This window comes from Myotis davidii, unplaced genomic scaffold (genome assembly GCF_000327345.1).
Source record: "Myotis davidii unplaced genomic scaffold, ASM32734v1 scaffold653, whole genome shotgun sequence".
Classification (NCBI taxonomy): Eukaryota; Metazoa; Chordata; class Mammalia; order Chiroptera; family Vespertilionidae; genus Myotis; species Myotis davidii.
The window spans coordinates 2,941-25,672 of record NW_006285129.1 but is presented as its reverse complement, the minus strand read 5'-3'; the positions used below and the strand labels follow the sequence as shown (position 1 = coordinate 25,672).

At 51.0% G+C, this 22,732-nt stretch overlaps 7 protein-coding genes across 10 annotated transcripts in view; 4 read left to right on the top strand and 3 right to left on the bottom strand.

The window, feature by feature from the left end:
- The window catches only part of SV2A (synaptic vesicle glycoprotein 2A), a 15,040-nt gene extending 11,435 nt beyond the window's left edge, over positions 1 to 3,605 (top strand). The window contains exons 11-13 of one of the 2 annotated variants that reach the window (XM_006755619.2): positions 492 to 698; positions 1,273 to 1,432; positions 1,847 to 3,605. In XM_006755619.2, the coding sequence (XP_006755682.1) occupies positions 492 to 698; positions 1,273 to 1,432; positions 1,847 to 2,030 (551 nt within the window). In that variant the 3' untranslated portion in view covers positions 2,031 to 3,605. The remainder of the gene's footprint in view (positions 1 to 491; positions 699 to 1,272; positions 1,433 to 1,846) is intronic. The other variant, XM_006755620.2, reaches the window with a different exon arrangement.
- Positions 3,606 to 4,574: 969 nt separating this feature from the next.
- On the bottom strand, positions 4,575 to 6,088 carry BOLA1 (bolA family member 1). Of its 3 annotated transcripts, none has more exons than XM_006755617.2 (2): positions 5,603 to 6,088; positions 4,575 to 5,315 (listed from the first exon to the last, which is right to left on the bottom strand). In XM_006755617.2, the coding sequence occupies exon 2, from the start codon at positions 5,305 to 5,307 to the stop codon at positions 4,894 to 4,896; it is 414 nt and encodes a 137-aa protein (XP_006755680.1). In that variant the 5' UTR covers positions 5,308 to 5,315; positions 5,603 to 6,088; the 3' UTR covers positions 4,575 to 4,893. The 3 variants fall into 3 exon arrangements, with proteins under 3 accessions (XP_006755680.1, XP_006755681.1, XP_006755679.1); XM_006755618.2 differs by having other exon boundaries at positions 5,641 to 6,088; XM_006755616.2 differs by having other exon boundaries at positions 5,862 to 6,084.
- Positions 6,089 to 11,685: 5,597 nt separating this feature from the next.
- On the top strand, positions 11,686 to 12,152 carry LOC102762869 (histone H2A type 2-B-like). The gene has a single exon (XM_006755615.2). It carries the CDS (start codon positions 11,705 to 11,707, stop codon positions 12,143 to 12,145), a length of 441 nt encoding a protein of 146 aa, XP_006755678.1. The 5' UTR covers positions 11,686 to 11,704; the 3' UTR covers positions 12,146 to 12,152.
- A 32-nt stretch (positions 12,153 to 12,184) lies between these two features.
- LOC107181816 (histone H2A type 2-C) lies at positions 12,185 to 12,705 on the bottom strand. The gene has a single exon (XM_015558696.1). It carries the CDS (start codon positions 12,653 to 12,655, stop codon positions 12,266 to 12,268), a length of 390 nt encoding a protein of 129 aa, XP_015414182.1. The 5' UTR covers positions 12,656 to 12,705; the 3' UTR covers positions 12,185 to 12,265.
- Positions 12,706 to 12,927: 222 nt separating this feature from the next.
- On the top strand, positions 12,928 to 15,153 carry LOC102761833 (histone H2B type 2-E). The gene has a single exon (XM_006755611.2). The coding sequence runs from the start codon at positions 12,977 to 12,979 to the stop codon at positions 13,355 to 13,357; it is 381 nt and encodes a 126-aa protein (XP_006755674.1). The 5' UTR covers positions 12,928 to 12,976; the 3' UTR covers positions 13,358 to 15,153.
- A 3,018-nt stretch (positions 15,154 to 18,171) lies between these two features.
- LOC102762126 (histone H4) lies at positions 18,172 to 18,912 on the top strand. Its single transcript, XM_015558698.1, has one exon. It carries the CDS (start codon positions 18,251 to 18,253, stop codon positions 18,560 to 18,562), a length of 312 nt encoding a protein of 103 aa, XP_015414184.1. The 5' UTR covers positions 18,172 to 18,250; the 3' UTR covers positions 18,563 to 18,912.
- Positions 18,913 to 22,037: 3,125 nt separating this feature from the next.
- Positions 22,038 to 22,557, bottom strand: LOC102764311 (histone H3.3). The gene is made up of 2 exons (XM_006755722.2): positions 22,553 to 22,557; positions 22,038 to 22,419 (listed from the first exon to the last, which is right to left on the bottom strand). Exons 1-2 carry the CDS (start codon positions 22,555 to 22,557, stop codon positions 22,113 to 22,115), a joined length of 312 nt encoding a protein of 103 aa, XP_006755785.1. The 3' UTR covers positions 22,038 to 22,112.
- Between the last annotated feature and the right edge of the window lie 175 nt (positions 22,558 to 22,732).

Below are 22,732 nucleotides of genomic sequence, written 5' to 3'. Positions count from 1 at the left end.
AAGGCGGACAAAAAGAATCAATAGGAAGCAGATTATTTTTCATCTTTTATAAGAGAACATTTATTTGGAAAATCACAGAGGTAGAAGTAATTACTAGAAGAAATGGGCTTAGGAAACAAGTTACAGAGGCAAAGGAAGGGCCCTTGGAGCTTAGAAGTGAGGAAGGTAAAGGTGATGTGTCTGAGGGGGAATGGGAGAGGAGGGAGGGGAGAGAAGAGGAAAAAGGTGTAGACGGGGGAAGCCGATTATTGATTAAAAAACTTGGAAACAGATAGTCGCGCTGTTTCATGTAATACACTACGGACATTTTCTGCTATAAAGATTTCTAAAAAAAAAAAAAAAGATTTCTAGTTCCTATGGTGATGTTATTTGATGTTTTGCAATAAGTCCCAAACTCCACAAAGGCAGAGCCCGAGCCTGAGCCATAGCAGTAGCAGCCTCCGTCTCCCATTTGACATGACTGCCTGCCTGTCTTGACCCTCACCCCCCAGACCTGTTTGAGTACAAGTTTGTGAACAGCCATCTGGTGAACAGCACATTCCTGCACAACAAGGAGGGCTGCCCGTTAGATGTGACGGGGACGGGCGAAGGGGCCTACATGGTGTACTTCGTCAGCTTCTTGGGGACGCTGGCTGTGCTTCCGGGGAATATCGTGTCTGCCCTGCTCATGGACAAGATTGGCAGGCTCCGAATGCTTGGTACGGGGGTGAGGCTGGGCGGTGGTGTCAGAACTGCTTAGGGTGCTGCGGGGCGGAGTGAGCGTCAACAGGCTCCTCACCTTAGCCAGAGAAGGTTCTCTCATGTCTTCTGCTTGGGAGGGTGGCTGCAGGGTGGGGTGGGGCCCGGCCCAGAAGCTTCTCCGCTGAGTCAAGGCTGTAGACGGGATAGCAAGTGCACAGGCTTTGAGGTTATAGGTTTTGAATCTCGGCTCCACCACTTACCTTGGGCAAGTTCCCTAACCTCTGTGAGCCCAGTTGTATCCTCAGGGAAATGGTGATGCCAGAATCTGCTTCATAGGGTTGACACATCAGACCAGAGCACGTAGGGCATCAGGTCGTGGGGCCCGCAGCTGGCATGGAGAAGTGGTTGGTACTGACATGATTAAGGAGACAACGGTGAGGGAGGCTGGGAATGAGTGAAAAGCCGTCCTTTTGGGGAACCTTGGAAAAAGTCTCATCTTGGGCTGCACTCAACACCCGTCGATGGGACGGGGTGGGCGGTGGATGGGTGCCAGTGTGGCCAGGCTCACGCTGCTCTCCTTTCCGGTTCCAGCTGGCTCCAGTGTGATGTCCTGCATCTCCTGCTTCTTCCTGTCTTTTGGGAACAGTGAGTCAGCTATGATCGCTCTGCTCTGCCTTTTTGGGGGGGTCAGCATCGCATCCTGGAACGCGCTGGACGTGTTGACTGTTGAACTCTACCCCTCGGACAAGAGGTAGTTGGAATGTGGTGGGGGCAGGACAGCCGTGTGAGGGCATAGAAGGTGGGGGAGAAGTGGGGCGAGGAAGAGGGGCTGAATGGAAAAAGCATCTTTCGGGGGTAAAAGGATATACGTTTCCATTGAGTTTCTCCTCTAAGACCTGGTTAGCTTTGAATTCACTCCTTGAAATTGTAACGATTAACCTAATTTTCCGTCTCCTTACCCCTTGCCTCCCAATTTACCTATATTCCCTGCTGTGCGTCCCTCACCTCTCTGACCTCTGTCCTTCCTCTCCCTCTTGGACATTGCCCGCCATCTCTCCTTTACTTCCTCATACCTGCTCTGCCCCCACCAACCCTCCCTGCCTCTTTCTCTGTCTCCCTCCTGGTCTGGCCCATTCCGTGCTGCACGGGGGGGACCCCTGGACAGGACCACAGCCTTCGGCTTCCTGAACGCCCTGTGTAAGCTGGCTGCCGTGCTGGGGATCAGCATCTTCACGTCCTTTGTGGGAATCACCAAGGCTACCCCCATCCTCTTTGCCTCTGCTGCCCTTGCCCTTGGTAGCTCTCTGGCCCTGAAGCTGCCTGAGACCCGGGGGCAGGTGCTGCAGTGAGGGGCTCTCTGGGACGTTGGGGGTGGCAGGCACACTGTGAGACCAACTTCTTCCCTTCCCCTGCCCTGCCATCCTGGTCCCGAGCCCTCCCTCCCCATGCCCATGTTTGGTGTCTTAGCCTTGTGTATGTGTGCGTGTGCATGTGTGTGACCCCGTGGGCAAACACTATAGGGAAGGCTCCTTCATCCCAGTTTTGGGATGCAGCTCTACTCCCCACCTCCTACCACCCTTGACTTTGCACAAGAGAAGGCTTGGCCCCACCCTTCTCCCTGTTGTTAGTGAGGGGGGTCAGGGGGTCTTTGCTCTCCTAGCTCCAGGGTCTCCAGAACAGGCTTCCTGCCTTCCCCCTCATTTCCTCTGCCCATGCCCTGGTGAAATCATGGACGCGTGGTTATGCTGGGGGCTGCGGCTTGGTGTAGACCACGGACCAAAAGAACTTCAACTTGAGTCAGAAGGGCCTCGAGTGCTCTCTCATGCCTCCTGTTGGATGCTGGGGGAGTAGCAATAAACCTCAGACCCCTAGCCTCTACTTCCCCCTCAACATAGGCTGTAAGAAGCCTGAATTTTATGAAATTAGCTTTCTGATTCTTATTTATGTATTAAGTTCTGAAACAGCTCAGCAGGACTATGTGTGTGTGTGTGACTGCGTGTGTACACTGTGTGTGTGTATGTGCCATGGGGTGGGGTGTCACTATACTGTCCTACAATATAAGCCAAGGGTAATTTCAGCAGACACACACAACCCTGCCTTCCGTAGCACCTCCCCTAATCTCGTTTCTGTGCCAGGCCTGGGAGGGAGGGGCCCGAGGCCAGGCTGGGATGAGTACCAGGCCAGTCCTGGGAGATCTGAGGGTCCCTTCCTTCCTCTCAAGGAGCACAGGCCTCTGGAGTGAGAGGCTCCGCTCACTATAGCACAGATTGTTACAGCACAGCTGCCCTCCCATCCCCAACGGATCCCTTCAGGCGGGGGTCAGGGGAGGGAAAGAAACCAGGCCTAAGGTCAAACCAGCAGATCAAAAAGCACAAGGAGCAGGGGCCTGCCCAGCAATTCCTCTAAAGTGGAAAGAGGGTGGGTAGCAAGCCAGGGACCCCCTAATGCAGGGACCAGAGCCTCAGTTTCCCCATCTCAGCCTTTCCACACAATAGCCCCTGTAGGTTAAGCTGCCCCTGCTCCACCCCACTTTGTGTGGCTGCTTTTTTTGGTGCCCCCCTCCCCACCAGCGTAGCTGTGATGTGTTGTAGTTTTTAGCTGTTTGTAAAATGTTAAGTTAAAAGGAAAAACAACAACAAAAAAAGAAAATCCAAACTCATCCTTCTCATGCTGCATCTGGTGCCCCCACCTCTGTGGTCACTCCCCCCCCCATTTTGTAACGCTGAACGAGGTGGTGACTGTTGAACTCTCTGTGCTCAAAGGACTGCCTTCTCCTCCAGTGCCCAGTGTACGAGTGTGTGCCCTTCCTTCACCCTTCACTTGCTGGATGCAGCCCTCTCTCCTGCACCCCCTGGAGGGACCCATCCATCTCCCTTGTTCTCCTGGGGAACCCGAAACCCACTCTATTGATGTGAAAAATGAGATGAAAAATATTGATGAAAAATAAAAAGAAAACAACCAATCCTAAAAATCCAAAATGACTATGTCTGCTTCCTTGCCTCTCTGTTCTGCCTGCCGGAAGGGACGATGGTGAGATGGGAAAACTCTCTCCAAAATGAAAGCCAGAACAACATGAGGTATCACACTCGTTTCCTCAGTTGGCCTCTCTGTTCTGATTTTTCCATTTCTACAGATGGAGGGCCCTCTCTGTCTCCCAGATTTGAAGACTTGGGGTAATGTCCTACAACTCAATAGCAAAAAAAAAATTAACAACCTGACTTAAAAAATGGGCTAAGGACTTGAACAAATATTTCTCCAAAGAAGACATACGAATGGCCAACAGGTATATGAAAAAAAATGCTCAATGTAAGTAATTATCAGGGAAATGCAAATCAAAACCACCAGATAACACCTCATACCTATCCGATGGCTATTACCAAAAACTCCCCAAAAGACAGAAAGTGTTGGAAAAGATGTAGAGAAATTGGAATCCTTGCACATTTTTGGTGGTGATGCAAGCTGGTGCTGCTACGGAAAATATGGAGGTTCCTAAAAAAGTTAAATATAGAACTACCATATAACGCAGCAGTCCCACTTCAGGGTACTTAACTGAAAGCATTGAAATCAGAATCTGGGAGCACTATTTACAACAGCTAAGATGTGGAAACGACCTAAATGCCCACTAACAGATAAGTGGATAAAGAAAATGTGAGGTATACATCCTGTGCCGTCCAATTGGTCCCTGCCGGGTCTAGTTTCTATGCCTTCGTGGGGGCTCTTCCCCTTGCCTGCAACACCTTTCCTTTCTGTGCTTTTCTTTAAATATCCAACGACGTCACTTCCCCCATGAAGCCCTCCCTAACTACCCTGCGCTTCGGGTATCTTTCTTCTCTCAAGAACATCCGTAGCACCGATTCAATGTGCAATTAACAACACAGCAACACACCTCCTAGGATACTTTCTCTTTTAATGTATAAGATTATTTCTGCTCATTAGATCTGAAGTTCCTTAGTCACAGTTTAACATAAAGCGACCCGGCAGCTTCTCCTGAAGAGTCCAGGGCAAAAGCAGTCATGAGTGATTCTGCTCTCTCCTTGGGTTAGCTTTGATCTGAAAGGAGGTGCTGCCTCCAGAGGACAATGTACAGACGGGTTGACTGAGGGGCCGGGGACCCTCTTCCCTGACAAATACTGGACTGGACTGAAGGGAAGAAGGCCCCAGTAGCTTACTCTCACCCACCCCATTCAGATCCCGGCCCTCGCTTTTTGGGGTTCAGGGGATTCCTCGAGTTTTCTTGCTCCCACCCAGGCAGGGGGGGCTCACGTCCAGCTGAGGGTTCTCTCTCCACTGGGCAGGGGTCCGCGCCTGTATGGCCAGCGCATGGACGGGCCCAGCTAGCTCCTCGGCCAGAGCAGCGTGGACCAGCCGGTGCCGCTGCAGGGGGCTCAGCCCCTCGAAGCGAGAGCTCACCACCGCCACGCGGAAGTGTGTCTCGCTGCCCGGTGGGACCGCGTGGCCGCCGCTCTCGTTACGCAGTTCCAGCACTTCGGGGTTCAGGGCCTGCTCCAACTTCGAGCGGATGACGGCTTCGACGGGACCTACGGCCCCGGGTCCCGCGCTGCTGCGGGACAGACAGACGCGGCTGGCCATGGAGAACAGGCGCCTGACCAGCTGTCCACTCAGCATCCGTCACCCTGGAGACTCAATTATATGTTGCTTTCTCTCAAGTTCGAAGAGCGTGTGATGTTAAAGTTGTAAATACTTTATCCCAAGGGAAATTAGTCAAGCACTCTGAAAGTGTTTTTACTTTTAATGTGGTATACAGGGAGATATTGGAATAAGTTTAATCACTTTATCAGTCATTATTTGCATCAGTGTTGTTTTTACATCATGAGTTTGTTGTTATATCATTTTATTACTGTTTATTTATTAATAAAATTATGTATTATTTTCATATACATTGTACTCACCCCACCCCCACCGGCCCGAGCCCACCGCCCGCAGCTGCAGGAAACCCGCCTGGAGGCCCGACCCCGAGGCCCCGCCCCTTTCCTGTGTGTGACGTCGGGGGGTTTGGCGGTGGTCGGCCACGCGAGGATTAGAGGAGGCCCGCGCGCCAGGTACGTTCGTTCATTCGGGGGTTAACAGGACGGACGAAGGTTGCCAAAGCCGGTATGTGCAACGCCGTGCTTTCGGCTGGGCCAGTGTCCCCTCTGCACCCTAGGCTGGGCCCTTTCTACCTTCCGCTCAGCCTTGGCTACAGCAGTTTCGGTTCAGGGACCCGACTTCTGGCGTTCTAGGCGTCCTCTGGTCCTGAGTGAGGTACGCTGGGAAATGGAGTCCTCACTGCGCGATAGTGGACCAGGCCGGTGCTACGTGATGCCCCGAGGACTCACGGGAATTGTAGTCTGATTCCCCAGACTCGTGAGGTCATCGGAGGTTCTTCAGCAGAGGAATGCCACCCCCTTCCACCAAGAACAAAAGCAAACAAACAATCCAATAAAAACCAAGAAATCCCTGCGCAGTTGGGATTGGAATTATTCAATACATTTTATTGCCAAACATGTAGCCCAACTCCTTGATTTTACGTACAAGAAAAGAGAGCTCCCATTTATTGGACACATAATTATTGTGCGCCAGAACAGTTAGGCAGGTTGTGGAAGAAAGCAGACCCTGTTCTCAAGGAGTTTACAGAACACTGGAGAAGATGGACAAGCGAGCGGACAATTGCTAACTGTCATACTGCCAAAGAGGCATGCCATCCAGACTTAGGGGCACTGAGAAAACTTTGAATGATGAGGGAATTGACCCTGTGGAAAGAGAAATCTAGGCAGAGGGAATGTGTTCACTACATTCTACATCAGTGATGGCGAACCTTTTGAGCTCGGCGTGTCAGCATTTTGAAAAACCATAACTTAACTCTGGTGCCGTGTCACATACAGAAATTTTTTGATATTTGCAACCATAGTCAAACAAAGACTTATATTTTTGATATTTATTTTATATATTTAAATGCCATTTAACAAAGAAAAATCAACCAAAAAAATGAGTTCGCGTGTCACCTCTGACAGGCGTGTCATAGGTTCGCCATCACTGTTCTAGATGCTGTGGCATACTTGGGTGTCCAATAAAATTTACTGAATGGATGAGTGAAATAATGTATGAATAGAGAAGGCTGACATTATTATTCCTCTTGCAAAGATAAAGCTTTGCAAGGGGCAAGCTCTATAAGGTCACCTAGAGTTTTTATTTCTAGTAAAAACAGTCATAATAATACCTACCATTTAGTGAAGGTTTATCATGGCCACATTAAGATTTTTAGAGGCTTTAAGCACCTAGAAATTATCGTGGTCACCTTATGTGTAATGAAAACAAAACAACAGTAAACACTAATCTGTAACATGAGGATTGGGATGCCCAACAAAATACTCATCCTTCCCCCACCATGATTACTTCAATATTTGTTCACTAGAAAAAAATTAATTTGTGCTTATTGGCATATAATTTTCACATGGGAAATTTACAAATCTTAAGTGAACCGCTTAAATTTATATGTAAATACACACATATCAAGGTACAGAAAATTTCCAGCACCTTGGAAGGCTCTGGGAAGTCAATATCATCCTGTCATAGTAGTTGTCAGTTTAACCCCTCTCTCGCCATAGACTAGTTTTGTCAGTTTTTGAAAGTCATGTAAATAGAATCACACAGTATGAATTCATTTGGGTTGTTTTTTTGCTCAACATTGTTAGATTCATCCATGTGTGTGGCAGTAATTTAATTTGTTAATTTTTATTGTTGTGTAGTATTGCAGTTATATGAATATACTTGTACATGCTTGTACAATCTTGTACATGCTTTTTGTTGGATGCAAACATTCATTTCTGTTTGGCATATATCCAGGGTGGAATTGTTGGGTCATAGGATAAATCCAGTGTTTATTTATTTTTAAAATACATGTTTTTATTGCTTACATAGAGGAAGGGAGAGGGAGAGAGAGATAGAAACATCAATGATGAGTGAGACTCATTGGTCAGCTGCCTCCTCCATGCCCCCTACAGGGGATTGAGCCCACAACCGGGATATGTGCCGTAATGGGGAATAGAACTGTGATTTCCTGGTTCATATAGGTCAATGCTCAACCACTGAGCCACACTGGCCAGGCTCCAGTGTTTATTTTTGAAATTCCAAATTCATTGGAAGAATTTTTAGGATGCCCCTGCTTTGTTGGTGCCAGGTCTGTTCCTAACTGGGTCAGGCTGTAGAATTTGGGCTATTAACCAGTAAGCTATTCTTCCTCCTAACCCAGCACTGAGCCTCTCAGGCTCTAGGCTCTGCACCAGGTTCTTTACACTTATTGTAATTTATTCTAACAACTCTGTTATGGTAGGCACTAGTATATATTATTTCCAGTTAATTGACAAGCTCCTATTATATCTTCCATCACTCTGGCCACTACACTCTATTACTTATAGTGGGCATTTGGAGAGCGGTTGTTGACTAAAGAGAACTATTTTAGAAATGATGACACCAATTCTCTATTGTTTTATTTAATCGTGCCAAAAACATTTAACTACCCTATTAAGGGTCAGGTAGAGGGAATTAAGGACCCCCGATTCAAAGATCAAGACATGGTCTCTCCCTTGGGGTGGTCATGGAAAGGAAATGAGACCAGTGTCAAAGCACAGAACAGAGTGGCGCTGTCACCAGGATGTGAACAAAGAGATGTGGGTACTGAGGCTGTGGGTGTGGGAGTAGGAAAGGCCCCACGAAGGAAGAGGTGATAATATCTGGGCTGAAACTGGGGGATGAGGAGGATTTTGCAGGTCAAGAGGATGAAGCATTCTAGCCAGAGGGAACTATGTACAATGGCAGTGGAAAGGCCTTGCTGCTCCGGCTGTGACCAGCTCAGCACGTAGGAGGCTGGGTGGTGGTGGGGTGAGGCGGAGGGAAAGGGGAAGGGAGAGGACTATATGGTTGAATGGTGGGATGGAGCTGAAGTGCAAAGTAAATGTTTGATTAACTAGATTGCTTGGGAGGGAACTCAGCTGCCGTTGATTCGAAATCCCAGAGGTGCTAAGGAAACAAGATCCAGCCTGTTTGTCTGTGATGCTGTACTACTTTTATAAATGGCCTGCTCTGTTTTATTTTTTAATAGCTCTTGTAAGGATGTTGGGAAAGGACCTCTGGGGAGCAATAGATGGTAATTGAGCCTGGGATAATTTGAAGGATATTGGCCTATCTAGACTTATCTAATACAGTTTTATAGCTGGATGGAATCTGAAGTATTGTTTATCTCTCACTCTAACAGAGGAAGAAAGCAGTGCTGGGAGGTGAAGTAGTCCCTTAGCCTAACATCTAGTTAGTGAAGCAGTGTGAATGAAGTGGTGAAGAGCACAGTCTTTGACTCAGGCCGACCTGGGTTCTAATCATGCCTTAGTAAGTGGCTGTGTGATTTATGGCAAGTCCTTTAACTCCTTATTTGTGAAATAAACAATTATTTATACTTCCTAGGTAGGTCCAAGCGTAGGATTTTTCACATAATAAGAGTTAAGTATAATCTCTTTTCCTTTTTCCCTATCAGCACAGGGTCACTGTGATAGAAGTAAAAAAAAACAAAACTAAAAAACACATCAGAACTCAGAGAGGGGAAGTCAGTTTGTCTGCCAATCAGGGCCTTTCTGGGTGCCGGAGTTGTGTGTTGGGGAGTCCCCACTATCTGAAAATTTGAAACTATGAGAACTTCTAGAGTTGATTAGCTCTTTGGGGAGAGACTCACACTAACAAAATACATAAGAAATTTATGACTGTTCAATATGCAAATGTAACTTCTAGAGGTAGATGTATTTTCCCATAACTGGCTCTCCCATTCTCAGCCTCCTATTTTCATCTTCAAATAGACTAATCAGAAAATGGTTAATTGAGCACGGAATCTGAGCTAAGAGTTAGATAGTGTTCAGAAATATTTCATCCTTTCACAACTAGGGTCCCTTCTATAACAGCCCAATCCTTTGTGTCTAGCTGACATATACTCAGAAACAACCATTTCTACTGTAATTGCCCTCTTTTGACTCTTGGTGGGCCAGATCTTTCTATTACCACATGCATCTTCTGAAATGATGTAATGGATTGGGTTAGAATTATCTTCAGTTATATTCTGTTATTGAGGAAATAGTTCCATCACATTTAATTGAATTTGGTGTTTCACAGATATATACCAGCATTCTTACCAGAGGGAATCTCTATAGATAGCCAATATTAGCTAATTTAACTTCCAGAGTTCAGAATTCCTCCATTTTCTAGAGGCATCTTATTACAGAGTTCTTTGTACTAGTCTGTATTCTGTATACCCATAGCCTGATAGGTAGCATGTACTTTATAAATATTGGTTGAATAAAGGTGAAGATAAAATAGAACATCAGAAAAGGGCTCAAGGAATAGAATTTGTTGATTCTTTTTTCTAGAGCAGCGGTTTACGATCCTTTCACGGGCGTCGCCTAAGACCATCGGAAAACATATATAATTACATATTGTTTTTGTGATTAATCACTATGCTTTATTATGTTCAATTTGTAACAATGAAAATACATCAGATATTTACATTACGATTCATAACAGTAGCAATATTATAGTTAGGAAGTAGCAACAAAAATAATTTTATGATTGGGAGTCACCACAACATGAGGAACTGTATTAAAGGGTCGCGGCATTAGGAAGGTTGAGAACCACTGCTCTAGAGCATTCTATCTTATGTCCTGATGGGATACTCAGGAAAAGGTGAAAATGGTGTGCAGGATGTAGAACTCCCAGAGATGGGGAACTGAGGAGGAAGAAACAGAACTTTCAGGAAAGATTTTTTATAAAAGACAGATGGAGGACTAGGAATCTACAAATGAATCTGTAGGGGCTGTTGCTGATCTAAGGATAGTGAGCATTCAAGAGTAGTGTGGAGGGAAAGGCTGAGGAGATGTCAAGGAAGTAGCAGGATATGCTGTTGAGATGAAGGGAGGAGTAGACTCTGGCTTTCGTGCCTCCAAGATTGTTGGTGCAATTCAGGAAAACAACAGAGAAGAGGGTGAGGGTAGGCATTTGTACAGGTGCAGTATTTGGAACAAATAGTGAGCAGTTTGGTATAAGGCTCGGAGTTCCTGCAACAAATTTGGATGTTCATCGAAAGCACGGAGATGGGTAAGACTTCGGGAAGAGTGAACAATGTAAAGGGTGGGGAGGGAGGCAGAGCCTGGATGCACACACCGACGCAGGGGTGGGCAGAGGAACAGGAGCAGGATAAAGAAAGCCGGAGGACATTTTGAAAGCCCAGGGAGCAAGTTTGAAGGTGGTATCGGACGCCTCCTGGAGGTCATGAGGAGGAAGACCAATCCGTTGTAGCCCTGAGTCACTGCGGATTCCGCGCAGCGGAGGAGGGTGGGGGTGGGTCACGCCACATTGCTAACAGTGACTCAATTGGAGAAAGGAAGCCGCCCTAGTACATTTTCTTTTCTTTTTTTAGTATATATTCTTTAGAGGAGTTTGGCACTGAGGAGACAGAATCGGCAGGACTTTGAGGGTAATTTAGGGCTCAAGGAGATAATCGGCTTCATAATCCCGTGCCCCTGAGTGGGAGTAAATGCTTGAGGCCCCCCCGCAGTCCTTTTGGGGTCCTTCTTGGGATTTCCCTTTCAGCTCTAAACAAACAAACCTGCGGAAAACTACCAGCATTGTTTTTTTTTTGCCACCATTTATTTACCTAAACTGGAGAAAGTGCCACTCGGAAAAACAAGACACTTTATTTGAAAACCTTGTCTCTTTAAAAATCCTGGCATGCAAACCAGGGACTTTAATATCGTTCACAGCGATTGGTAGGTAGTGGCGAAGCCCGTCATTTCCTGTTAGTGCCGGACGCGACCGGAAGGTCTGCCTTCTCTGCTTTCCTACTGGCTGTTTGATAGGCCGCAGTCTTTGCCAATCAAACTTCCTTCCTTCATCCCCTCCCAACAGCTCTTATAAATTAAATTGGTAATTCTTTCCACGTCCTTTTCATGGTAAAACAGTCTGCTGTTTTTTTTTTTCTTTTTTGTCCGTGATGCCCGAACGCGGAAAACAGGGAGGCAAGGCCCGCGCTAGGGCCAAGTCGCGCTCGTCCCGCGCGGGTCTCCAGTTCCCGGTGGGCCGCGTGCACCGGCTGCTGCGCAAGGGCAACTACGCCGAGCGGGTGGGGGCCGGCGCGCCGGTGTACATGGCGGCGGTTCTGGAGTACCTGACCGCCGAGATCCTGGAGCTGGCGGGCAACGCGGCCCGAGACAACAAGACGCGCATCATCCCCCGCCATTTGCAACTGGCCGTGAGAAATGACGAAGAGCTCAAGTTACTTGGGGGTGTTACCATTGCCCAGGGTGGTGTCTTACTCAATATCCAGGCCGTCTTGTTGCCCAAGAAAACGGAGAGTCATAAGCCTGGCAAAATACAAGTAATTAAAATGCTTGACACCACCCGTCCCACCCCACCCCCCCCCAAGCTCTTTTAAGAGCCAACAAAGTGTCAAATCAAGGGCTGACCACAAAACAGCGCATTAGCTCTATTTTTTTGAAAGCTTGGGTGGCTCTAAAAAGAGCCTTTGGTCTTTGGTTTAGTCTTTTGCCAGCATTCATTTGCTTTTGGCCTTGTGGCTTTCGGTTTTCTTTGGTAACAGAACAGCCTGGATGTTGGGCAAGACGCCGCCCTGGGCGATGGTGACCTTGCCCAGCAGCTTGTTGAGCTCCTCGTCGTTGCGGATGGCCAGCTGCAGGTGGCGCGGGATGATGCGCGTCTTCTTGTTGTCTCGGGCCGCGTTGCCCGCCAGCTCCAGGATCTCGGCGGTCAGGTACTCCAGCACCGCCGCCATGTACACCGGCGCGCCGGCTCCCACCCGCTCGGCGTAGTTGCCCTTGCGCAGGAGACGGTGCACACGCCCCACCGGGAACTGGAGACCGGCGCGGGACGAGCGGGACTTAGCCTTAGCGCGAGCTTTGCCTCCTTGTTTCCCGCGACCAGACATGACTACAAATGAGATGAAAGCTCCCCAAGCTCAGAATGTCGCAGCGAAGCAGGATTGAAAGATAAACAAGTAGAAAGCCTTTATAAGCTTTCCTAGGGGTGGGGTCAGGAACGCATTTTTCATTGGTCCTAAACGGGCTCCAGGAATGACCAATAAGATCAAGAGTTGGTGTTGTCACGATTTTATTACTGGGTTCCTACGTGGCCCAATGGAGACGAGAGACTTCTGAAACCGTAATTTGCATACGGTGGTTATAAAAGGATCAGGCCCGCCCAGCGCCTCACTTCTTTTTCCAGCTAATCCTTGTAGTGCTTTGTTGCAATGCCGGAGCCCGCAAAATCCGCTCCCGCGCCCAAGAAGGGCTCGAAGAAGGCGGTCACCAAGGCCCAGAAGAAGGATGGCAAGAAGCGCAAGCGCAGCCGCAAGGAGAGCTACTCCATCTACGTGTACAAGGTGCTGAAGCAAGTTCATCCGGACACCGGCATCTCGTCCAAGGCCATGGGCATCATGAACTCCTTCGTCAACGACATCTTCGAGCGCATCGCCGGCGAGGCGTCGCGCCTGGCGCATTACAACAAGCGCTCGACCATCACGTCCCGGGAGATCCAGACGGCCGTGCGCCTGCTGCTGCCCGGCGAGCTGGCCAAGCACGCCGTGTCCGAGGGCACCAAGGCCGTCACCAAGTACACCAGCTCCAAGTGAGTCCCGGCCGGGACGCGGCGCTCCTCGGAGTAGCCAGCTGCTTGACTCCAAAGGCTCTTTTCAGAGCCACCCACCTAATCACCAGAAAGAGCTGTAGCTGTACGTTAATTTTCCTTCGGTTTATTTCCACAAAGTAAGTTTTCCTGGCAAGGGTTACGGGGTTGGCACACGTAGCTTTTCAAACCTTTGGCTTTGGGTTCCCGATCCGTGACAGGTTTTGCTCTTTGAATCGAGGGCGCGTCTTTAACCTCTTCCTGCGCTCTTTGTTTTCCGGAGTCGATTCTAAATGAGGTTAAGAGTCGGCTCCTCCCACCCTCCGGCCCTGGACTGGTGGCCTGGTGCCTCGGGTGTGTTTCATCGGCTTTTTAAAACGAAGTGACTTCAGCCATCTTCATAAGAAAGGACCTCAGCACACAACCGAGCCCAGGTTCCTCGGACACTGCGTCACAACCCTGAAGGATTTTCCCGAGAATCTGATAGCTGCTGTGGTGCCGGCAACTAGTTCTGCCCTGCGATGTGGCCTGGGGACACCAGCGATTCTGAGCACTGCGAGCAGCAGCGTCCGGCGCAGGGTCTCTTCCTGGTTGGATGACATTAACATTCAAAACTACTCGCCCTTCTGAAATTCATAGGTTCTGGTTTCCTCTGCTCACTTGGCTTTGAAATCCCTATTCTCATTTTTGTGGGTAATTTTTGCATTTAATATTGTTTCCAAACTTTATCTTTTTTTTATTATCCTTTATCCTCCCTACTCTTCCCCTCCCCTAAAATCACTGCACTGTTGTCCATGAGTTCTTTCTTGCTCAATCCCTCCACCCTCCTCCCCCATTTAGAAAGATCTGAATTTCGGTTACTTCAAGGCTCTGGTCATTTTGGTCCAGGCCCAAAGACACCTCATTTTCCAAGTCACCCACTCAAGAATTTGCACTTTTCCTCCTTTCCTGTCTTGGTCCCTCCCGGTTTTACCTTCCTCCTAGCAGCCATCAGAAATTGGATCTGTTTATTTTGTTATAGTTTTTCTCAAGCCCTTCACACTCTGTTGGTCTGGCTTTCCGTTATATCATCAGCACTATTAAGTGCCTGGCACATAGTGGAGGGACACCTAAATACTTAACATTTATTGAATTTTCTTATCACGCCCCTTAAATCATTTCCATGGAAGGATGGGTGTGGTTCATTTCCATTAGTTGTATGTGAAAACATGAAAATGGAACTGTTTTGTGGAGTTTCCCAAATCTGTCTGTGGTCACACCTCAGGGCAACAGCTGGGAGGAGGCCCCTGTTATGATTCTTTTTTCCCTCCACGCCCTCTGCCTCCCCCTCCCATACTTTAGCCCTTTGTTCCACACTGAGATGAGCTTTAATTTACACTTACCAGTCTCATTTGCTTTTTAGGAGACCATGTAAGACAGACCCTGTAAGATATGCAAGGCTAATAACCCTTTAAAAACACGATTGAGAGAAGCAAAGTGATCGGTCCACTGGCCATGCAGCTGACGTCGTCCACCATTGTACCCTCAGATGTGAGGACAGTTGCATTTTAGTTTTATTTAGTTGAATCTTTCTGTCCAAGCCTTGATTTTGCTGATAAATACACTGATGGTCTGATCAATTATTCAATTCTGCTTTTGGCTAAGGAATCCTGGAGTCGATTGCAGGGGTTATATGAATCCAAATGGACACTAGACATTATTATACACTGAATAAATCTTATGTTTCCTACATGTGTGTTTTCAAATGGGTGCAGATGGTATTGTTGTTAATAAAGCTACCAGTCAATTTAAGGTGTGTTTTTTTTATCTGTGGTATGTTTTCTAACTAAGTGAAGGTAGCATATACAACTACTACTGAGTCTATGGAAAAGATGGTACCTCTGACTTGAAGGATGAATATTTATAAGATACTAGAGGCCTGGGGCATGAAATTTGTGCAGGAGTAGGGTCCCTAGGCCTGGCCAGGGATCAGGACCCATCTGTGGGGTGACTGGCAGGGCGATGAGATGGGGGGGCAGGGCTGGCCTGGGGCCTGTGGGCTAGGGGCAGCTCCTGCCTTGAGTGTTTGCCCCCTGGTGGTCAGTGTGTGGCATAATGACCAGTTGTTCCACCAGTTGTTCTGCTGTTAGGTCGATTTGCGTATTAGGCTTTTATTATATAGGACTAGAGGTCTGGTGCATGAAATTCATGCATGGATATGGTCCCTAGGCCTGGCCTGCTATCAAGGCCATCTTCCCCAGCTGTCTGAAGCTGGTCCCACCCCCCACCGCCACCCACCTCTAGTTCCCTGTTCGTCATCGGGTGATCAGTGCCTGATGGCTGTGGAAAGGCACCAAGAGGTGGTCAGTGCGCCTCATAATGACATCCAGCAGTCGTTCTGCTGTTAGGGTCAATTTGCATATTACCCTTTTATTATATAGGATTAGCCACACTTCTAGCTCAGAGGTGCACCGAGGACTTGGTTAATGCTTCGTAATTGAAAAATACATGACCACAAATAAGAAGCATTATAAAATAAGAAGATAGGAGAAATAAAGTCCTTACAAAATTTTAGCTAACATCTAGAGATGTTCCAGCCAATGTTCAAAATCCTTTATGCATACTGACTCATTTACTCTCCCTGGACACTCGCCAGAGAATAAACTCCTCGTTGTGTTTAAGGGCCTTGAGAAAGTAAGGTAACTAACTGAAAACCTGGACCTCTCTGTATTGGGGAGTAGGGGGAAGGGAGGGGAATATGTATGCTTTAAAATAAAAATCAAAAGAAATATCTGAAAGGGCAAGGGCTATGCCCTCCATCTCACCCCGGATCCTCCATGTTGGGGCAGTCGCCATGTGCTCAGGAAAGTACCTTCTTCCCGGAAGCCGGGATTTCTTTAAACTAACCAATGACAATCAAGGAACATGCGCGCCATAGAGATGACCACATCCTGTGTAACGAGACCCGACTTGCGCCTGGCCAATCGGCAGGGCCCACAGGAACATGCGCGCCATAGAGATGACCACATCCTGTGTAACGAGACCAGACTTGCGCCTGGCCAATCGGCAGGGCACACAGTCAGCTCCCCTCCCCTCACTCCACCCCCCCTATTAAAGCCCTGATTTTCTCACGGGTGGCACTCTGCTTCCGGTCGCTCTGTCGGCCAGGAGGGGGGGAGTCGAGCTGGCCAGCTCAAGTAAAGGACCTTCTGCTTTTGCATCGGACTGGCTCCCTGGTGTGGTTTCCTTGGGGATCTTGAAATCTGGGCATAACAATATCACTTACTTTATCCCCTCCAGGACGTACCGTGAATATACATCTATGGTGTGGTGGCCTTGAGAATGGGATTGGGGGCTCTGGTTCTCCCTCCCAGAGGCCATAGCTCAATTCAGTTTACTTTGTCCTCACAGTAGTAGGGCTCATCAGCTGGAATCCCTTCACTAACAGAGAGAACCTTAGTTGCTCGTTATGGGCTCCTCCTGGGCATGTTTATCAGGAAGAAAGTTACCAGAGTGAGGAAGGGGGTAGAGGTGAGAGAGCTTGGTATTTTAACTTCTGAGAAGGCAATTATTAATGGTGAGATGAGCTGAATCCTAAGGAACATGTTTGATCTCTTCTTTCAAACACCTGTATACATTGGCTGATGTTGGGGTTAATAGCAATAATTGTTATAATAATAATAGTTTCTACTTATTGAGCATATGTTTTTAAACTTTAATTATTTAGAAAACTTTTTTTATTTAATTTAATTTTGGGGTTCTGGATTCCCACTAAGCCAGGGACCCCTGAACTGCCTTAACCATGACAGATGCATAGGCAGTTGTTAAATCTCAAGGCCACAGGGAGGTCTTGGATATCTTTGGCGATAAGTTTGGCTTTAAAACTCGATTTAGTATCAGTCCAGGGAGTATGATCCTGGGGAGGAAGGGCCGTGAGGTGGAAATCTACAAACTCCGGCAGGGGTTTGCCCAGCCAATGATGGCTCTGCCAGGCTGGAATGTCACTCACTCTGAGAACTTCAGGCTGCAAGTTTGAAAACAAAACTTCAGCGGATGAGATGCTGGGTGACAAGGTGCTGGCCCTGCACAGCCCAGAGTCACTGTTGTTTCTGCTTCTAACTCACCAAATGCAGACCCCAGGATCCCATTGTGCGCTGTGGGTCTGCTAGGGAATGAGGCTCCGGCCAGAGATCAGAGGCCTGTATTTGCCCGCACCCGAGGGGAGGAAGCGTAAAAAACAGGAATTAATTTCCTCACATTCCAGAGGCTAGAAGTCAGAGATGAGGATTTGGCAGGTTTACCTTCCTCCTGAGGTCTCTGCTTGGCCTGCAGACGGCTGCGTTCTCCCTGTCCCCCACAGTTGCCCCACTGTGTTGTCTGTGCCCGGATCCCCTCTTTTCATAAGGACACGAATCACGCTGGATTGGGGCCCACCCTAGTGACCCCACTTTCACCTCATCGCCTTTTTGAAGGCCCTGCCTCCAAATGCCGTCACATTCGGAGGAGCCAGGCGGTAGGTCTTGTACGGATGGGCATCCGCACCAACAAAATGGAGAGTCAACCTGGGCGTGGGGACGACGTCCGCCTCCCCCTCCAGCCCAGGCGCCGGCCGCCCTGGCGATGGGCTCGTCCGGCCGTCCGTCGGTCTACTGATCGGAAACAGCTTTTGTTGCCGTTTTCCTTGCTTACTGTTTGGAGCCTGGGATCCTCTTGTTGGGATGAAACCCGGAGCTTGCGCCCTCTGGGCTCGAGAGGGCGGCCGGAGGGCGGGGGTTGGGGGCGGGGAGAGAAACGGCGGAGGGGCGGGGACCATGGTGGCCGCTCGCGGTTTTCAATCCGGTCCGACGGCCTCGTATATCAGGGGGCCGAGCTCCCCTCCCGGCACGGCGCCCGGTGGGTTCGCCTCGTGGTAGGAGCAGCCATGTCCGGCAGAGGCAAGGGCGGGAAGGGACTGGGCAAAGGCGGCGCCAAGCGTCACCGCAAAGTCCTGAGAGACAACATTCAGGGCATCACCAAGCCCGCCATCCGCCGCCTCGCTCGGCGCGGGGGTGTCAAGCGGATCTCGGGCCTCATCTACGAGGAGACGCGGGGGGTGCTGAAGGTGTTCCTGGAGAACGTGATCCGGGACGCCGTCACCTACACGGAGCACGCCAAGCGCAAGACGGTCACCGCCATGGACGTGGTGTACGCCCTGAAGCGGCAGGGCCGCACCCTGTACGGGTTCGGAGGCTAAGCCTGTTGCGGGCTCACGCGTGCGGCAACCCTAAAGGTCCTTTTTAGGGCCACCCAGAGAGTCCTTGGGGAGCTGGGCACCTTTCGGACATGGGCACTAGAGCGCCCCCGGACCTCCTTTAGCACAGGACGTTCTCCAAGCTGCCCCCCTGTTTTAACGGTGACGCGCTTAGACAGGCCATGCCGAGCGCTTCTGTTCCCGCTCGCCGAGCCGGCCCTTCTCCATGCCGGCCTTGCGTTTCGACAACCAGACGGCGCCCTTCCCCGTCCGGGGGAGGGACCGCGCAGCTGTGTCCCCATTTGGACAATTACTGGCCAATCCGCAGGGTCCCGCGGCGGTCGGTGTGCGGATCCGGCCAATCAGGACAGTGCTGGCAATCAGGACAGAAACTGGTCCGTTGGGGACAGGAATGAAGGGTGGGGGTGGAGGCTAGACCTTCTCTATACATAAGTTAACCGTAAAGGGCCTTCAGCCTTAAGCAGGCTGTCTCCCCCCTCACCCCTTTAGAGCAGGGAGGACCCTAGAGCTCTGTCACCCATCCCCTTTCTCTTCTGGGCCATCCTTCCTCCTCTTCCTGCTTTTCTGTGTGTGCCTCCCTCTCAGCCCCTGAACACACCCCAAGCCTCTACCCCATCCCCAGGAAATTGTCAGCACGGCCGGATGGGACCTCTTTGGGGATATAAAAGCAGGTAGTCCTCCCCAGGTTATCTGAATTCAGGAACAGACTGGGGACGCCGGTGGGGGTGCAGCTCAGTGAACTCTTTTGTCAGTTAACCTCATCAGGAGCAGGCTGAACCTGGGACTGTGGCCATTCCCGGGGCTTTCCAGACACCCTGCCCACGGGCACTGTGACCCAGACCTTGAAAGTTCCTCCCGGATGAGGGTGAGGAGGAGGAGGAGAAAGGGAAGGGGCTGGATCTTGAAGAGCAGGGGCCCCCAGGGCTCTAGAAAAGGGGGTGGGCCTTCCACACAGAAGAAACAGAAATGTGTGAAGACACCTTATACTTGGGGGTCGCAGATGTCCTGTGGGGCTAGAAACTACTGGGTTCAGCTGGCAGAACACCCGAATCCGGGGCAGGCTGAGAACTCCCAGGAAGCAGATGTATATTAGGGTTAATTTTTTCGTTGCCTTTTAATGGGATTAAAAGGCAGCTGTAACGGGATTGCTAAAACGAATTGAATGCTTATCGTGGACCAGAGAGCATGCCAGGCACTTGTTAAGACGCATCGCTGGATATGTCCGCCAGCACCAATTAGCAAGGTGCTGCTCCCCCGGCTCTACAAGTGGGGAAAGGTGAGGCCTGCAGAGATTCATTTGCTGGGAGACAGCCACCTACCCGTTCTGTTGTCTGGGCAAGAGCGGGATTCAAATTCCCGTTTGTCCGGGTGCAGAGTGCCTGGTGGACCTTACCCACCAGCGCTCCGAACGGCGGTGCAAACGAAGGTGAACTTCATTCCGAAGGGCATTGGGAAGGAGGTGGGAAATTTTTCAGCAAGAGAGTGACGGGCTCAAAGAGTGGGAGCTTCGTGGCCGGGCAGAGTCTAGCTAGCGTGAATACTCAGAGCTGGTGAAGGCATCAGTTAAGGCCGGGACCATGGAGGGAAAGAAGGAGGGAGACAGAAAGCAGATTTGATTGAACATCTGTTGACTCCTGAGACTTGGACAAAGAAAGGCCAGGAGGAAGGGACGTGTGCCCTGAAACAGCTTGGGGGCTGGGGGTGGGGAGCCGAAGGTGTCTTTCACGAAGACGAGAGGTGTGAGAAGTAGCCAGGGGAAGGAAGCGAGAGGGTGCAGTTTTGGAGATAAGCCATTATCCATCCAGAAGGACCTAGGCACAAGGCAGTTAGGAAAACGTTGGTGTGGAGTTCAGGACAGGGGTCTGAGCAGGAGATACCGGTTTGGGAGCACTTGTCAGAGGCAGAGAGATAGGGAAAGCGGGGAACCCACGATCTCACTCGAGCTGCAGGTAGGAAAGACAAAGGCCGGCAGGGGTGAGCCCAGGAGATGGATGGGCCCGGCGGAGAGAGGAGAAGGCTGGGCCGGGGACCTGGAGAAGGGTCGGGAGGACGACCAGGAGAGGGTGTGAACCCAAGGGCCAAGTCCCCTGCCAAGGAAGCACAGGCGTCCACAGGGCCACACTAGCTTCTACGCTGGCGCCCCTGCCACGCCCAGGCGGAGTTCGGTCTGAAGGAAGACATGTTTTCGCTTGTCAAGTCCCAGGTGCAGGGTAGGTTTTTCCAATAACAGAAAGGTTTGAAAGACTGCTGTGAGGGTGGCGTAGGCCTTGACTGTGACAGGAGCACGAGGACAGGGAGGCTTCCTGTGAGTAAGGGGGGGTGGGAGGGAGGGGGTAATAGAGGCTGGTAGAGGAAAGCAGTGGCCTCTGGGGGTCAGGCAGAGGATATGGCGAGCACGGATACCTGACAGGGGCAACTCAGGGTTCAGGGCCTGCTCAGCTACTTGGCTCCCGGACCTGAGATCCTGGGCAAGTCACGCACCCGAGAGCCTCAGACGCTATCTGCGAAAGGCCCGTGTGGGTCTAGTCCCCGCAAGGTTTGCCTTGAGGTGCCCCCCTGAAGCCACACCTCTGGAGTCAGCAGTACTTGCTAACCCCGGGGTCCAGACCCGAGCCAAGAGACGCGAGCCTGCACTGAGGCCTCCCCACGCAGGTACTAAGGGACTGGGCCCAGAGCGAGGGGCGCGCTCTGGAAATTGCGGTGATCCTGAAGCAGGGGGGCCCCAGTCCCTTCACTGCTCACTGCTCTCCCCTTTGCGGACACATCGAGAGGCAAAGCAAGCTTTAGGGAAAAGTGGAGAAACCACGTGTGTGCAGAGCAGCCGGACACAGGCGGAAGCCTTCAGGGCCTCCTTGGCGGTGGGTGTGCGGGGAGCCTCGCTCTGCGGACCTGGTCCGTTGCCAACCCAGCCCCCAAGTGGCCCACAGGCGGTGTCCACACAGGCTTCCCTCCGCCCTGACGGGGCCGGGGATTCGCTAAAAGGAGCACAGCCCTGGGGACAGAGAGGGCGACGTTTTCGTCCCCAGGCCGAGAGTCGCGTCGGGTGAGGCCATTTCGGGAGAGGGCGCGCGTCACCGAGCTGCCGGTTAGAGTCCACCTCTGACGGCCGACTTTGCGAGACCGTCCACGAGACCGCCGGCAGGCACGGCTGTCCGAGGAGCGGCCATGTTTAGGGTGCACGCTTCGAGGTGGCCGAGTGCCATTCCCGAGGGCGGCCGGCAGAGGGGACTAAGCCTGAACGCCCGGAGATTACCAGCCGCCCTCCGTGTCGTTTGAGTCCGCCACGTGCCGCCCCTCCCACTCCCCGCCCCGAGAATGGGTGCAGCGAGGCCCAAGCGCTCTGGTGGCCGAGTGCCATTCCCGAGGGCGGCCGGCCGGCAGAGGGGACTAGGCCTGAACGCCCGGAGCTTGCCGGCCGCCCTCCGTGTCGTTTGAGTCCGCCCCAAGCGCTACAGCTTCTCTCAGTGCGGTGGTGGGTGGCTCTGAAAAGAGCCTTTGGGTGCGATGGAACCTGGGACCGAGCGCGCACTTCTTAGGCCCGCTCCCCGCGGATGCGGCGGGCCAGCTGGATGTCCTTGGGCATGATGGTGACGCGCTTGGCGTGGATGGCGCACAGGTTGGTGTCCTCGAACAGCCCCACCAGGTAGGCCTCGCTCGCCTCCTGCAGCGCCATGACGGCCGAGCTCTGGAAGCGCAGGTCGGTCTTGAAGTCCTGCGCGATCTCGCGCACCAGGCGCTGGAAGGGCAGCTTGCGGATCAGCAGCTCCGTGGACTTCTGGTAGCGGCGGATCTCGCGCAGGGGCGGGAGCGGGAGCGAGGTCCCGGGCCGCCGCGGCCGCCTTTATAGCCACAGTCCTTTCCCGATTGGGCGGGACGGTAAAGTTGAAAGTCCCGCGCTGGCTGTTCATTGGCTGTGACGTCACCCGCCCCGGCGTGCCCGATTGGCTGGGGCAGAATCTGCCCTGCCCCCACCCCATCGCCTCACTTTCTACTTTCGGGTTTGCCAACAGCTTTTCTGCCTGGTTTGTCCTTGCTTTCAGGCCGAGTCCTTTTTCTTTTGAAAAGCTCAACTGTCAGGACGCCCCTCCGTAGCCCTTCACTCCCTAAGACACGCTATCCGCAGTGCCCTCTTCCTTTCCACGCCGAAATCGA